Source organism: Balaenoptera borealis (assembly GCF_965194805.1).
Source record: "Balaenoptera borealis genome assembly, chromosome: 17".
Lineage (NCBI taxonomy): Eukaryota > Metazoa > Chordata > Mammalia > Artiodactyla > Balaenopteridae > Balaenoptera > Balaenoptera borealis.
The window spans coordinates 36,090,055-36,104,917 of NC_138876.1; the positions used below are offsets into that span (position 1 = coordinate 36,090,055).

General features: G+C 37.2%; 1 protein-coding gene across 4 annotated transcripts in view; it reads right to left on the minus strand.

The window, feature by feature from the left end:
* Positions 1–14,863, minus strand: part of SPAG1 (sperm associated antigen 1) — a 94,078-nt gene that overhangs the window by 55,375 nt on the left and 23,840 nt on the right. For all 4 annotated transcript variants that reach the window (XM_082364267.1, XM_082364268.1, XM_082364269.1 and 1 more), the window contains 3 exons: positions 13,986–14,116; positions 10,603–10,709; positions 1,296–1,455 (listed from right to left, as the gene is read on the minus strand). In XM_082364267.1, coding sequence (XP_082220393.1) covers positions 1,296–1,455; positions 10,603–10,709; positions 13,986–14,116 — 398 coding nt within the window. The remainder of the gene's footprint in view (positions 1–1,295; positions 1,456–10,602; positions 10,710–13,985; positions 14,117–14,863) is intronic.

The window sequence follows — 14,863 nt, forward strand, 5'->3', positions numbered from 1 at the left end:
GCCCACGTGCCTAGAGCCCATGCCTGGCAACAAGAGAAGCCGACGCAATGAGAAGCCCACGCACCGCAACAAAGAGGAGCCCCCGCTTGCCGCAACTAAAGAAAGCCCGTTGCCGCAGCAACGAAGACCCAACACAGCCAAAAATAAATAAATAAATAAATAAATTGAAGATAAAAAAGGTGAGCCTCAATCCTTGAAAAGCTGCTTACCTTAAATTCTCCTTTTTATCCCTTTGATGCTCTCACTTTCTTTTCCATCTTTCTTGGGTGCTCTACTCTGCCTCCTCATCTCTCTCCCCCTTCCTTTCTGTGCTTTTGTCTTTATCCTAGCTTAACTGATCATATTTTAAGCTGATGTATATATTTTACACTATGTATTTTGCCACGAAAAAATAAAAACTTATACTCCTTGTTCTTTCTTTAAAGTTGAATGACTTGAACATTTTATATTTCTCTAAATTAAAATATTCTGTCAAATTACTTAAAGTTGATTTTTACCAGTGAATGATTTTCAAAGCTGACATTTCCCCCTCAGCTGCTCAGGGGCTCTCAAGAAAAAAGAAAAACTTTTCCCCCCTGGTCAAATGAAAAGGCAGATTTTTTTCCCCTTAAAGTTGATGTAATTTTCATTGTCTTATATTATGAAGATTAAACTTTATATAGTCTAGATTCTTTTTTTTTAAATTACATCAAAAGTGAAATTGCATATTTTTTAAAAATTTATGTGAGAGGCACGCATAGCTACAGGGCATTCCAACAGTGCATTAATGTTTAGGCAAACAACCCCTTTGAAGCCAACATATTTGTTTGACCAAGTAGCTATATATAAAACAATCATCTAAGAGATGGACATAAGGTTAACTTGCAAATGGTTGGTGTCACAAAGGCAGCCATTTGTGTTTAAAGGTGATAATCAGGAATTAAATTGAGCACTAGAAAAGATGTCAGATTATGAAGAAAAATGGGTTTGGGAGATTGTATTAAGAAAAAGATTTTAACCAGACTTATCGTGGTGATAATTTCACAATATATACAAATACTGAATCATTATGTTGTACACCTGAAACTAACATAATGTTATAAGTCAATTATACCGCAATAAGAAAAGAAAAGAAAAAGAAATGAGCTGTATTAAGAAAAAGATGAAGGAAAAACCTGCTTGTGGACTTACAAGGTAAAGGCTAGAAAAATTTGGTAGACTAAGAATTTCTGTACAAATAGAAAATTTGAGCCAGCTCATCATATAAGAAGATAGGGTTTTTTTTTTGCATAAACCAAAGAGAAAAGATGTCTTACTCTTATCTCCAATGCCATCTTCATGTTTTCTTCCACTGTCCTTTTCATTTTCATCTTCTGAGTTTTCTACTTCCTGAATAACCATCCTTTTCCCTTTGGTTTGAGTCTCAGATGCAGGTTCAGAATTTTTCAGATCTCTTTCAACCTCTAACAAGGTTTTCTGAAACATAATCGCCACATTAAAGAAAAATTTTTCCTTTAGTTAAAAAAAATAACCATTCTTGCAGGTAAGAATATGAAGATATTAAAAAGTGAATAAAGATAACTAAGATAAAGCTTCTTATGGTGGTCTTTATTTTTCTTTTCAAACAACTTCACTGCTTTTTCTGATTAGAACTATACATGTCCACTGTAAAAAACTTAAAGCATAACAAGTATAAAAGAAGGATGAAGAAAATCATCTGAAATCCTGCCACTCAGATAAACTATTGACATTCTGATGATCATCTTCCTAGATGTATTTGTATGCATATACACACACAGAGATGTCTAGTTTTATACAAATTAAACCATACTATACATGTTTTTTAAGAGTCATGTTGAAAGTTCTTTAATATTTTATGCCAACTAGAAATTTTAAAAAATAGATCAAACCATTTTGCTTCCTTCCTCATGTTTAACACCTTACTGAGGTATAATTGACATAAACTGCACATACTTAAAGAGCACAAGTTTTAATAGATTTTGACGTAATAATAAACATATCCATCATTCACAAAACGTTTCTTCCTTTTTGTTATGCTTCTCTTTTGCTCATCCCTGCAACCACTGTTCTTTCTGTTACGATAGATTAGTTTGCATTTTCTAGTTTTTTATATAAGTAGAATCATACTACATGTACTCTTTTTGTCTGGCTTCTTTCACTTAGCATAATTATTTTGAAATTTATCCATGTCGTCTTATGAACCTATTAGTTCATTCCCTTTTATCATTCAGTAGTATTCTATTATATGCTTATAAAACGATTTGTTTATCCATTCACCTATTGATGGACATTTTAGGCTGTTTTCAGTTTTTGGCAATTACAAATGAAGCCATTATAAACATTCGTGCTTAAATCTTTGTATAGACCTATGCTTGTATTTTTCTTGGTGAATACTCGGAGTGGAATGACTGGGTTATGCGGTAGGCGTATGATTATTTTGTTTAACTTTTTACCTGTATTCCAAAGCAGTGGGATCATTTTATATTCCCAAAAGTTTCAGTTCTCCCACATGCCCACCAACACTTGGTATGGTCAATCATTTTCACTTTAGCTGTCTAACAGGTTTGTAGTGTTATCTCTTGTGGTTTTAATTTATGTTTCTCTAGTGACTAATGACATTGAGCATCTTTTCATGTGCTTATTTTCCATTCACATAACTCTTTTGGTGATGTGTCTGATCAAATATCTTGCTTATTTTTCATCAACCTGTTTGTTTTCTTATTATTGAGTTTTTAGAGTTCTGTATATATTCAGGATACAGCCCTTTGTTGGATACATGATTTGCAAATATTTTTCCCCAGTCTATGGCTTGTCTTTTTATTCTTCTGATAGAATAAATAAAAACTTTTTAATTTTGATGAAGCCCAATTATCAACTTTTTATGGATTATGCCTCTGTGTCATACCTAAGGAATATTTGTCTCATCCAAGGTCATAAAGATTTTCTCTTATGTTTTCTTCTAGAACTTTCATACTTCAAGTTTTATATTAAGGTATATGATCCACTTTGAGTTAATCTTTACATATGGTTAAGGTAAAAATGCATTTGGTTAAGGTCTGAAGTTAGTATGTAAACATGAACTTATGTTGGATAGTAAAATTAAAGGTGGTTTTCCTTGTTTCAATTTTTTTCTTTTAGAATATTATAATGCTAACTTTTTAATGAACATAGCATTATAAAAAGGAAATACTATGGTGTCAAGATGTGTTCCTAAGCTGCACCCTAAACCTAATCCACTGAAATGCTGACTTGATAAATGCAGCTGATACAGTAGGGACATCAGCTGCCTCTCAGAGAGAGTTAGATAACCTGAAAGGTATGTGGAAACAGTGACAACTTATTGGTGGAAGACAGTTCTCCATGGGTTTCCCATATTTCTGAATATATTGTAAGCAGAGGAACTAAACCACCCTTGTTCTAGACTTTTTTCTTTTCTTTTTTTTTTTGATTTATAACAACAGGAATTTATTTCTCAGTTCTGAAGGCTAGGAAGTCCAAGTTTAAGGTGCTAGCAGATTTGGTTTCTGGTGAGGGCCTGCTTTCTGGTTCACAGACAGCTGTCTTCCTGCTGTGTCTGCACTTGGAGAAAGGGACCTAGATTATCGTTTTAAGGATGTCTGTACTGAGAACAGCCCTGGGAAATAGAGAATATTTCCCTTCAGAGGAGAGAAGGTTCGTTTGTTTTCCAGCAAAATAATGTTTCCCTCTGCCACAGAGGTTTGGCAGATTTGCTTGTATCCCATTATAAAATATGGGTGTTGGATTTTCTGAATTTGGGACTCCTCAGCCGTGACACAAACCCACCAAGTGTGAAGCACCTATCTGGGCCTTCTGCTGCCCCCACGGAACTTGGGGGCCAGGGTAACGGACATGAGCTTGAGGCTCATCGGCTTGCCATGCCATGAGTAGCAAAGTCTTTTGTGCCTGACCCAGGAGTCTTGTATATTCTTCTAGGCAACCTTGCTAATTTTCATGTACGGTAAACCCTCAGGCCCTTCACAGCTCTTGACACTTACCTCTACTCTTTAGGCTTGAACACAGATCCCCTAAGTGTACATCTGAGTCAGTTTACTGTCAGGGATGCTATACTTACCATGCAAATTGAGAAATGAACACTCTTTTATAGCCATCAAGCTCATGCTTAATCCTACCTAGGAAAGTTCTACACCATTTGCATAATAAATTGAACTTGGCTCAAAGAAAAGAATTGCCTACAAAGCTTCAGGAAAGAGAAAATTATTTGCCCTTCAGGAGTAGGTTTACGATTTTGGACAATTTAAGAGCCTGCTTTCTTCCACTTCAAACAGATGTTAACACTGGGAGTGTCTGAGATGTACCTCTTTTTTTTTTTTTAACATCTTTATTGGAGTATAATTGCTTTACAATGGTGTGTTAGTTTCTGCTTTATAACACAGTGAATCAGCTATACATATAAATATATCCCCATATCTCTTCCCTCTTGCATCTCCCTCCCACCCTCCCTATCCCACCCCTCTAGGTGGTCACAAAGCACCGAGCTGATCTCCCTGCGCTATGCAGCTGCTTCCCACTAGCTATCGGTTTTACATTTGGTAGGGTATATATGTCCATGCCACTCTCTCACTTTGTCCCAGCTTCCCCTTCCCCCTCCCCGTATCCTCAAGTCCATTTTCTAGAAGGTCTACGTCTTTATTCCCGTCCTGCCCCAAGGTTCTTCATGACCTTTTTTTTTTTTTTAGATTCCATATATGTCTGTTAGCATACTGTATTTGTTTTTCTCTTTCTGACTTACTTCACTCTGTATGACAGACTCTAGGTCCATCCACCTCACTGCAAATAACTCCATTTCGTTTCTTTTTATGGCTGAGTAATATTCCATTGTATATATGTGCCACATATTCTTTATCCATTCATCTGTCGATGGACACTTAGGTTGCTTCCATGTCCTAGCTATTGTAAATGGAGCTGCAATGAATATTGTCATACATGACTCTTTTTGAATTATGGTTTTCTCAGGGTATATGCCCAGTAGTGGGATTGCTGTGTCATATGATAGTTCTATTTTTAGTTTTTTAAGGAACCTCCATACTGTTCTCCATAGTGGCTGTATCAATTTACATTCCCACCAACAGTGCAAGAGGGTTCCCTTTTCTCCACACCCTCTCCAGCATTTATTGTTTGTAGATTTTTTGATGATGGACATTCTGACTGGTGTGAGATGATATCTCATTGTAGTTTTGATTCGCATTTCTCTAATGATTAATAATATTGAGCATTCTTTCATGTGTTTGTTGGCAACCTGTATATCTTCTTTGGAGAAATGTCTATTTAGGTCTTCTGCCCATTTTTGGATTGGGTTGTTTGTTTTTTTGATATTGAGCTGCATGAGCTGCTTGTAAATTTTGGAGATTAATCTTTGTCAGTTGCTTCATTTGCAAATATTTTCTCCCATTCTGAGGGTTGTCTTTTCGTCCTGTTTATGTTTTCCTTTGCTGTGCAAAAGCTTTTAATTTTCATTAGGCCCCATTTGTTAATTTTTGTTTTTATTTCCATTTCTCTAGGAGGTGGGTCAAAAAGGATCTTGCTGTGATTTATGTCATAGAGTGTTCTGCCTATGTTTTCCTCTAGGAGTTTTATAGTGTCTAGCCTTACATTTAGGTCCTTAATCCATTTTAGGTTTATTTTTGTGTATGGTGTTAGGGAGTGTTCTAATTTCATTCTTTTACATGTAGCTGTCCAGTTTTCCCAGCACCACTTATTGAAGAGGCTGTCTTTTCTCCATAGTATATTCTTGCCTCCTTTATCAAAAATAAGGTGACCATATGTGCGTGGGTTTATCTCTGGGCTTTCTATCCTGTTCCATGGATCTATATTTCTGTTTTTGTGCCAGTACCATACTGTCTTGATTACTGTAGCGTTGTAGTACAGTCTGAAGTCAGGGAGCCTGATTCCTCCAGCTCCATTTTTCTTTCTCAAGATTGCTTTGGCTATATGGGGTCTTTTGTGTTTCCATACAAATTCTGCAATTTTTAGTTCTAGTTCTGTGAAAAATGCCAGTGGTAGTTTGATAGGGATTGCATTGAATCTGTAGATTGCTTGGGGTAGTAGAGTCATTTTCACAATGTTCATTCTTACAATCCAAGAACATGGTATATCTCTCCATCTGTTTGTATCATCTTTAATTTCTTTCATCAGTGTCTTATAGTCTTCTGCATACAAGTCTTTTGCCTCCTTAGGTAGGTTTATTTCTACGTATTTTATTCTTTTTGTTGCAATGGTAAATGGGAGTGTTTCCTTAATTTCTCTTTCAGATTTTTCATCATTATTGTATAGCAATGTAAGAGATTTCTGTGCATTAATTTTGTATCCTGCTACTTTACCAAATTCATTGATTAGCTCTAGTAGTTTTCTGCTAGCATCTTTAGGATTCTCTATGGATAGTATCATGTCATCTGCAAACAGTGACAGCTTTACTTCTTCTTTTCTGATTTGGATTCCTTTTATTTCTTTTTCTTCTCTGATTGCTGTGGCTAAAACTTCCAAAACTATGTTGAGTAATAGTGGTGAGAGTAGGGAACCTTGTCTTGTTCCTGATCTTAGTGGAAATGGTTTCCGTTTTTCACTATTGAGGACGATGTTGGCTGTGGGTTTGTCATATATGGCCTTTATTATGTTGACGTAAGTTCCCTCTATGCCTACTTTCTGGAGGGTTTTTATCATAAATGAGTGTTGAATTTTGTCTAAAGCTTTTTCTGCATCTATTGAAATGATCATATGGTTTTTATTCTTCAATTTGTTAATATGGTGTATCACATTGATTAATTTGCGTATATTGAAGGATCCTTGCATTCCTGGGATAAACCCCACTTGATCATGGTGTATGATCCTTTTAATGTGCTATTGGTTTCTGTTTGCTAGTATTTTGTTGAGGATTTTTGCATCTATGTTCATCAGTGATATTGGCCTGTAGTTTTCTTTCTTTGTGACATCTTTGTCTGGTTTTGGTATCTGGGTGATGGTGGCCTCATAGAATGAGTTTGGGAGTGTTCCTCCCTCTGCTATATTTTGGAAGAGTTTGAGAAGGAGAGGTGTTAGCTCTTCTCTAAATGTGTGATAGAATTTTCCTGTGAAGCCATGTGGTCCTGGGCTTTTCTTTGTTGGAAGATTTTTAATCACAGTTTCAATTTCAGTACTTGTGATTGGTCTGTTTATATTTTCTATTTCTTCCTGGTTCAGTCTCAGAAGGTTGTGCTTTTCTAAGAATTTGTCCATTTCTTCCAGGTTGTCCATTTTATTGGCATAGAGTTGCTTGTAGTAATCTCTCATGATCCTTTGTATTTCTGCAGTGTCAGTTGTTACTTCTCCTTTTTCATTTCTAATTCTATTGATTTGAGTCTTCTCCCTTTTTTTCTTGATGAGTCTGGCTAATGGTTTATCAATTTTGTCTATCTTCTCAAAGAACCAGCTTTTAGTTTTATTGATTTTTGCTATTGTTTCCTTCATTTGTTTTTCATTTATTTCTGATCTGATCTTTATGATTTCTTTCCTTCTGCTAACTTTGGGGTTTTTTTGTTCTTCTTTGTCTAATCACTTTAGGTGTAAGGTTAGATTTTTTATTCGAGATGTTTCTTGTTTCTTAAGGTAGGACTGTATTGCTATAAACTTCCCTCTAAGAACTGCTCTTGCTGCGTCCCATAGGTTTTGGGGCGTTGTGTTTTCCTTGTCATTTGTTTCTAGGTACTTTTTGATTTCCTCTTTGATTTCTTCTGTGATCTCTTGGCTGTTAAGTAGTGTATTGTTTAGCCTCCATGTGTTTGTATTTTTTACAAATTTTTTCCTGTAATTAACATCTAGTCTCATAGCATTGTGGTCGGAAAAGATACTTGATATGATTTCAATTTTCTTAAATTTACCAAGGCTTGATTTGTGACCCAAGATATGATCTATCCTGGGGAATGTTCCATGAGCACTTGAGAAGAAAGTTTATTCTCTTGTTTTTGGATGGAATGTCTTATAAATATCAATTAAGTCCATCTTGTTTAATGTATCATTTAAAGCTTGTGTTTCCTTATTTAGTTTCATTTTGGATGATCTGTCCATTGGTGAAAGTGGGGTGTTAAAGTCCCCTACTATGATTGTGTTACTGTTGATTTCCCCTTTTATGGCTGTTAGCATTTGCCTTATGTATTGAGGTGCTCCTATATTGGGTGTATAAATATTTACAATTGTTATATCTTCTTCTTGGATTGAGCCCTTGATCATTATGTAGTGTCCTTCTTTGTCTCTTGTAATAGTCTTTATTTTAAAGTCTATTTTTTCTGATATGAGAATTGCTACTCCAGCTTTCTTTTGATTTCCATTTGCATGGAATATCTTTTTCCATCCCCTTTCAGTCTGTATGTGTCCCTAGGTCTGAAGTGGGTCTCTTGTAGACAGCATATGTACAGGTCTTGTTTTTGTATGCATTCAGCCAGTCTATGTCTTTTGGTTGGAGCACTTAATCCATTTACATTTAAGGTAATTATCGATATGTATGTTCCTATTACCATTTTCTTAATTGTTTGGGGTTTGTTATTGTAGGTCTTTTCCTTCTCCTGTGTTTCCTGCCTAGAGAAGTTCCTTGAGCATTTGTTGTAAAGCTGGTTTGGTGGTGCTGAATTCTCTTAGGTTTTGCTTGTCTGTAAAGGTTTTAATTTCTCCGTCGAATCTGAATGAGATCCTTGCTGGGTAATCTTGGGTGTAGGTTTTTCCCTTTCATCACTTTAAATATGTCCTGCCACTCCCTTCTGGCTTGCAGAGTTTCTGCTGAAAGATCAGATGTTAACCTTATGGGGATTCCCTTGTAGGTTATTTGTTGCTTTTCCCTTACTGCTTTTAATATTTTTTCTTTGTATTTAATTTTTGATAGTTTGATTAATATGTGTCTTGGTGTGTTTCTCCTTGGATTTATCCTGTATGGGACTGTCTGCACTCCCTGGACTTGATTGACTATTTGCTTTCACATCTTAGAGAAGTTTTCAACTATAATCTCTTCAAAGATTTTCTCAGACCCTTTGTTTTTCTCTTCTTCTTCTGGGACCTGTATAATTCGAATGTTGGTGTATTTAATTTTGTCCCAGAGGTCTCTGAGACTGTCCTCAATTCTTTTCATTCTTTTTTCTTTATTCTGCTCTGCAGTAGTTATTTCCACTATTTTATCTTCCAGGTCACTTATCTGTTCTTCTGCCTCAGTTATTCTGCTATTGATTCCTTCTAGAGAATTTTTAATTTCATTTATTGTGTTGTTCATCATTGTTTGTTTGCTCTTTAGTTCTTCTAGGTCCTTGTTAAACGTTTCTTGTATTTTCTCCATTCTATTTCCAAGATTTTGGATCATCTTTACTATCATTATTCTGAATTCTTTTTCAGGTAGACTGCCTATTTCCTCTTCATTTGTTTGGTCTGGTGGGTTTTTACCTTGCTCCTTCATCTGCTGTGTGTTTCTCTATCTTCTCATTTTGCTTAACTTACTGTGTTTGGGGTCTCCTTTTCGCAGGCTGCAGTTCATAGTTCCCATTGTTTCTGGCGTCTGCCCCCAGTGGATATGGTTGGCTGAGTGGGTTGTGCAGGCTTCCCAGTGGAGTGGACTAGTGCCTGTGTTCTGGTGGATGAGGCTGGATCTTATCTTACTGGTGGGCAGGTCTGCGTCTGGTGGTGTGTTTTGGAGTGTCTGTGACCTTATGATTTTAGGCAGCCTCTCTGCTAATGGGTGGGGTTGTGTTCCTGCCTTGCTACTTGTTTGGCATAGGGTGTCCAGCACTGTTGCTTGCTGGTCGTTGAGTGGAGCTGGGTCTTGGCATTGAGATGGAGATCTCTGGGAGATTTTTGCTGTTTGATATTACATGGAGCTGGGAGGTCTGTGGTGGACCAATGTCCTGAACTCAGCTCTCCCACCTCAGAGGCACAGGCCTAGCTGTGGCGCACTAGCCCACTTCAGGCTGTGTTAACGCAGCCAATTCCAGTCCTCTCCCTGGGATCCGACCTCCAAAGCCTGAGCCTCAGCTCCCAGCTCCCACCTGCCCCGGCCAGTGAGCAGACAAGCCTCTTGGGCTGGTGAGTGCTGGTCAGCACCGATCCTCTGTGTGGGAATCTCTCCGCTTTGCCCTCCGCACCCCTGTTGCTGCGCTCTCCTCTGTGGCCCCGAAGCTTCCCCCCTCAACCACCCACAGTCTCCACCTGTGAAGGGGCTTCCTAGTGTCTGGAAACCTTTCCTCCTTTACAGCTCCCTCCCAATGGTGCAGGTCCCATTCCTATTCTTTTGTCTCCGCTTTTTCTTTTCTCTTTTGCCCTACCCAGGTACGTGGGGAGTTTCTTGCCTTTTGGGAGGTCTGGGTTCTTCTGCCAGCTTTCAGTAGGTGTTCTGTAGGAGTTGTTCCACATGTAGATGTATTTCTGATGTATTTGTGGGAAGGAAGGTGATCTCCATGTCTTACTCTTCCGCCATCTTGAAGCTCCTCGTACCTACTTCTTAAATCTGTGTCCTAATCCTCAACATCACTTTTCCAGCAAGACTGATATCATTTTAACATAAATACAGAAATAGCAAACTATAGAATTAGGTGAGGTATCACTTTCTGTACTTACTTTGGCCAACTCATTATCAGGTTCAACAGCCAGTACTTTATTCAAATCTTTTATAGCTTCCTGGAGCTTGTTTTGATGTTTATATGTAGTGGCACGGCGCAGAAGAGCTGAAAATTTACCAAAATAAAAGACATACTTTAACATATGGCATTATGATTATAACACACCTTTCAAGTGTAAGAATATATGTAGCACAGAACAGTTTAGAATGCAATTGTGCAAACTACACCAACTTCCAACAACCTGGCCCTCTGGCCGCTCCAGTCCCTACCAGCTCCTCCAAGGGCTGAGAGACTCAGTACCTCACCCCTCAGAGGCACCATGCTGTGCTACAACACTGGGAAGGTCTTCACTAAATAGTAACATGTTCCTCCTTATAATCATCAGTACTATTATTTCCACTTTATGAAAACTTAGAAAACCCTTCCTTTAAATTTAGTACATTACTGACCAGCACCTGACCCAGAATATGGGTTGTTAGTGAAATCTCTATAGCACAGGGAACTGAAGGAATCCTGGTGATTAAGTCAGCTAGGTTCAGAAATTAAATACTTTAGCAATTTGTATCAGGGTTTTGTTTTTTTTTTTGGTAGGTTACAATATCTAATTTTATCATTTTTTAATACTGAAATGAATGCCTTCCTAGTCCGATTGTTATTAATTATATAATGAGAGAATTTTGTGTAGTTAGACATGATTTTGAAAAGAATCAGTCTTGGTAATTCTGAAAAGTGAGATATTTATATCTGATTTATTTTAATACACTATTTTATTTTTTTTTAGATTTTTTTTTTTGATGTGGACCATTTTTAAAGTCTTTATTGAATTTGTTACAATACTGCTTCTGTTTTATGTTTTGGTTTTTTAGCCACAGGCATGTAGGATCTTAGCTTCCCGACCAGGCATCGAACCCACACCCCCTGCATTGGAAGGCGAAGTCTTAACCACTGGACTGCCAGGGAAGTCCCAATATGCTATTTTAAAACATAAATTTCACTAGTTTGATTTTAGTCCTAGAAAAAGCCACGAAAGTCTAGAGGATAAATCATTTTATCATAAGTGTAATCAAAATTGTAGCATAAGTACAAGTTTAGCTTTTACTATTACTACTCAGATTTCAGAAGGGATTGTCCATAAAGAAATATTCATGATATAACAATTACCATTTTTTAAAACTTTTTACTTTGGAAAATACTTTAGATTTACAGAAAGTTGCAAAGCTAATACAGATAGTTCTCATATACCTTCACCCAGCTTTCCCTAATGCTAACATCTTATATAACTATGGTATTTTTGCCAAAACTAAGAAAATAACATTGGTACAATACTGTTAACTAAACTACAGGCTTTCTTTGGATTTCACCAATTTCTCCACTAATGTCCTTTTTCTGTTCCAGGATGTAATCAAATACCACATTGCATTCAGAACAATTATTTTTTGAGTAAAAAATAAAGTTTTGAAGTGGAAGATATTTATCCACTTAAGAAAACCTAAGACTTCAATGCTTTATGGCCATAGTGATTACTAGATGTGGCTCTGTCAAATTTTTTTTTAAATAGTGAAGATTCTGGTGCTTAAGGAATTATTCAATCAAGGACGAATGAAAACAGAAGGCCATTCTACTGGCAGAAGAGTAGCACAGTGGTTGAATGTGGGCTCCTGATGTCTCATCCAGTGTTGAGTCCTGGCTCTGTCACTTACTAGCAGTGTGATCTTAGGTGAGTTGTTCAATCTCTCTATGCCTCAGTGTCCTTTTGTAAAATGAGTGTGCTAATAACAGTGCCTGCACATTTACTGAGCCGTTGTGAAAATTAATGGAGTTAATACATGTACTACATGGCACAGGGCCTGGCACAGTGATGGTGTGGGCCCATCAGGAGATCGTAAAACCTTTACCAGGCACCTGCCTAAAGCTGGGAGCCCACCGGTACTCTGTGATAGAGACAACATACAGGCACAGGAGAACTCTACTGGGGAAAGGAGAGCAATCTATTATGATGACAGTCGGTCTGATGCACCGGGATCCACCCTCAGCACAACCATGGTTTCTGCCCACCCACGTTTGTAGGCATGTGAGGAAAAATTAAGTGGTTATATTTATCTGAATCCGTAAGTGTTTAAAGAAATAGAATGAGTCTGTTATAATTTATGCCACTTCCTTTTGGAATGACTCCCTGATAACAGAAAAGGAGAGTGGAGTCTGACTTGCATACTTCAGGCTTGGACCACAGCAAGGTGGTGCAGTCACTGAGACAGGAAATCAGAACAGAGGACAGGTGTTGGTGGAAAGATGTAGTCAGTTTTAGACACATTTAATTTAAAATGTCTATGGACATCTAGGTGGAAAAGCCCACAAAGCAGCTGGTAGAAAGTTCTAGAGCTCTAGTGTGGACTTATTGTATTATATTAATAAATATTTTTAAATCTATATTAAATTATACTTAAATTTATTTTTGAATAAAAAGATACAATTCAATAAGCCAGTCACAAAAAGATAAATACTGTATGATTTCATTCATATGATGTACCTAAAATAATAAAATCATAGAGACAGAAAGTAGACTGGTGGTTGCCAGAGGCTGGGGTGGGTGGAGAAATACAGAGTTGCTGTTTAATGGGTGCACTTTCAGATTTAAAAAGTTCTGGAGATGGATGGTAGTGATGACTGCACAACAATATGAATGTACTTAATACCACTGAACTATTCACTTAAAAATGATTAAGATGGTAAATTTTATGTTATGTCAATTTTACCACAACAAAAAAAAATTGAAAGAAAAAAAAAAAACCACAAACCACAATTCAAATGCAAGCGTGAGATATTTCTTTTAAAACACATGTACAGGGGCTTCCCTGGTGGCGCAGTGGTTGAGAATCTGCTTGCCAATGCAGGGGACATGGGTTCGAGCCCTGGTCTGGGAAGATCCCACATGCCACGGAGCAACTAGGCCCGTGAGCCACAACTACTGAGCCTGAGCGTCTGGAGCCTGTGCTCTGCAACAAGAGAGGCCGAGATAGTGAGAGGCCCGCGCACCGCGATGAAGAGTGGCCCCCGCTTGCCACAACTAGAGAAAGCCCTCGCACAGAAACGAAGACCCAACACAGCCAAAAATAAATAAATAAAATTAATTAATTAATTTTAAAAAAACACATGTACACTTTATTCAATCAATCATCTGGGATTATTAGCTACTTCACTTCAAATAATTAGGAACTTAAATTCCAAGTTAAACTTGAAATTAAAAGTAACTTGAGGAAGGTAATGATTCACATATAGAAATTTGAGTTCATTTGAAATATTTTTAGTGTAAATATAAGTGTCTACAAATGGTCTTTAACAGATCCTGTTGCAAATTTAAAGGTATTCTATGAACACTTTTACCCTTTAAGTTCCCGGGTTCTAACTCCAAGACCTTTTCACAATCCTGAAAAGCACTGTTCCAGTTCTGTAATTTGAGTTCTGCTTGAGCGCGATTGTTATAGGCTGCTACCGTGGGAAGCACTGATATGCTCCTGTAAAAGAGACATTTAATGGCAACAAGCAGATGACAGGAAAACATAAGATAGAGAAACTCATCTAAAGTTGTAAGTAAAACAATCACAGCTCGTGTTACGGGTGCAATTGTGTCCCCCCAAATTCATATGTTGAAGTCCTAACCCCCAGCACCTCAGAATGTAAGTATACTTGGAGATAGTCTTTAAAGAGATAATTAAGTTAAAGTGAGGTCATGAGGGTGTTCCCTAATCCAATATGACTGGTGTCATTATAAGAAGACGAGATTAGGACACAGACATGCACAGAGGAAAGCTCACTTGAAGACACAGAGAGAAGATGGCCATCTACAAGCCAAGGAGAGAGGCATCAGAAGAAACCAACCCTACAGACACCTTGATCTCAGACTTCTAACCTCCAGAGCGGTGAGAGAATACTTTTCTGTTGTTTAAGCCACTCAGTCTGTAACGGTTTATATGGCAGCTCTAGCAAACGAATATGGCTTGCATCATCAAAAATAATAACATACAATTCTATAAACATATTAAATCAATGTTTGGACAGATGCTTAAATATCCAGTTAAGAGATTTAACGTTGACTCTGGCTTTAGAAGTGACATGATCACTTAAATACTCACAGATCTCTTAAAAACCCAGTTTAGTTAACATCAAATATCAAATACATTTTTTTTTTACTCTTTAGGGACAAGTTTCTAGTACAAAAAAAAAGGAGCAATCAACCACAACTAATATCCTTTATTAAGTTG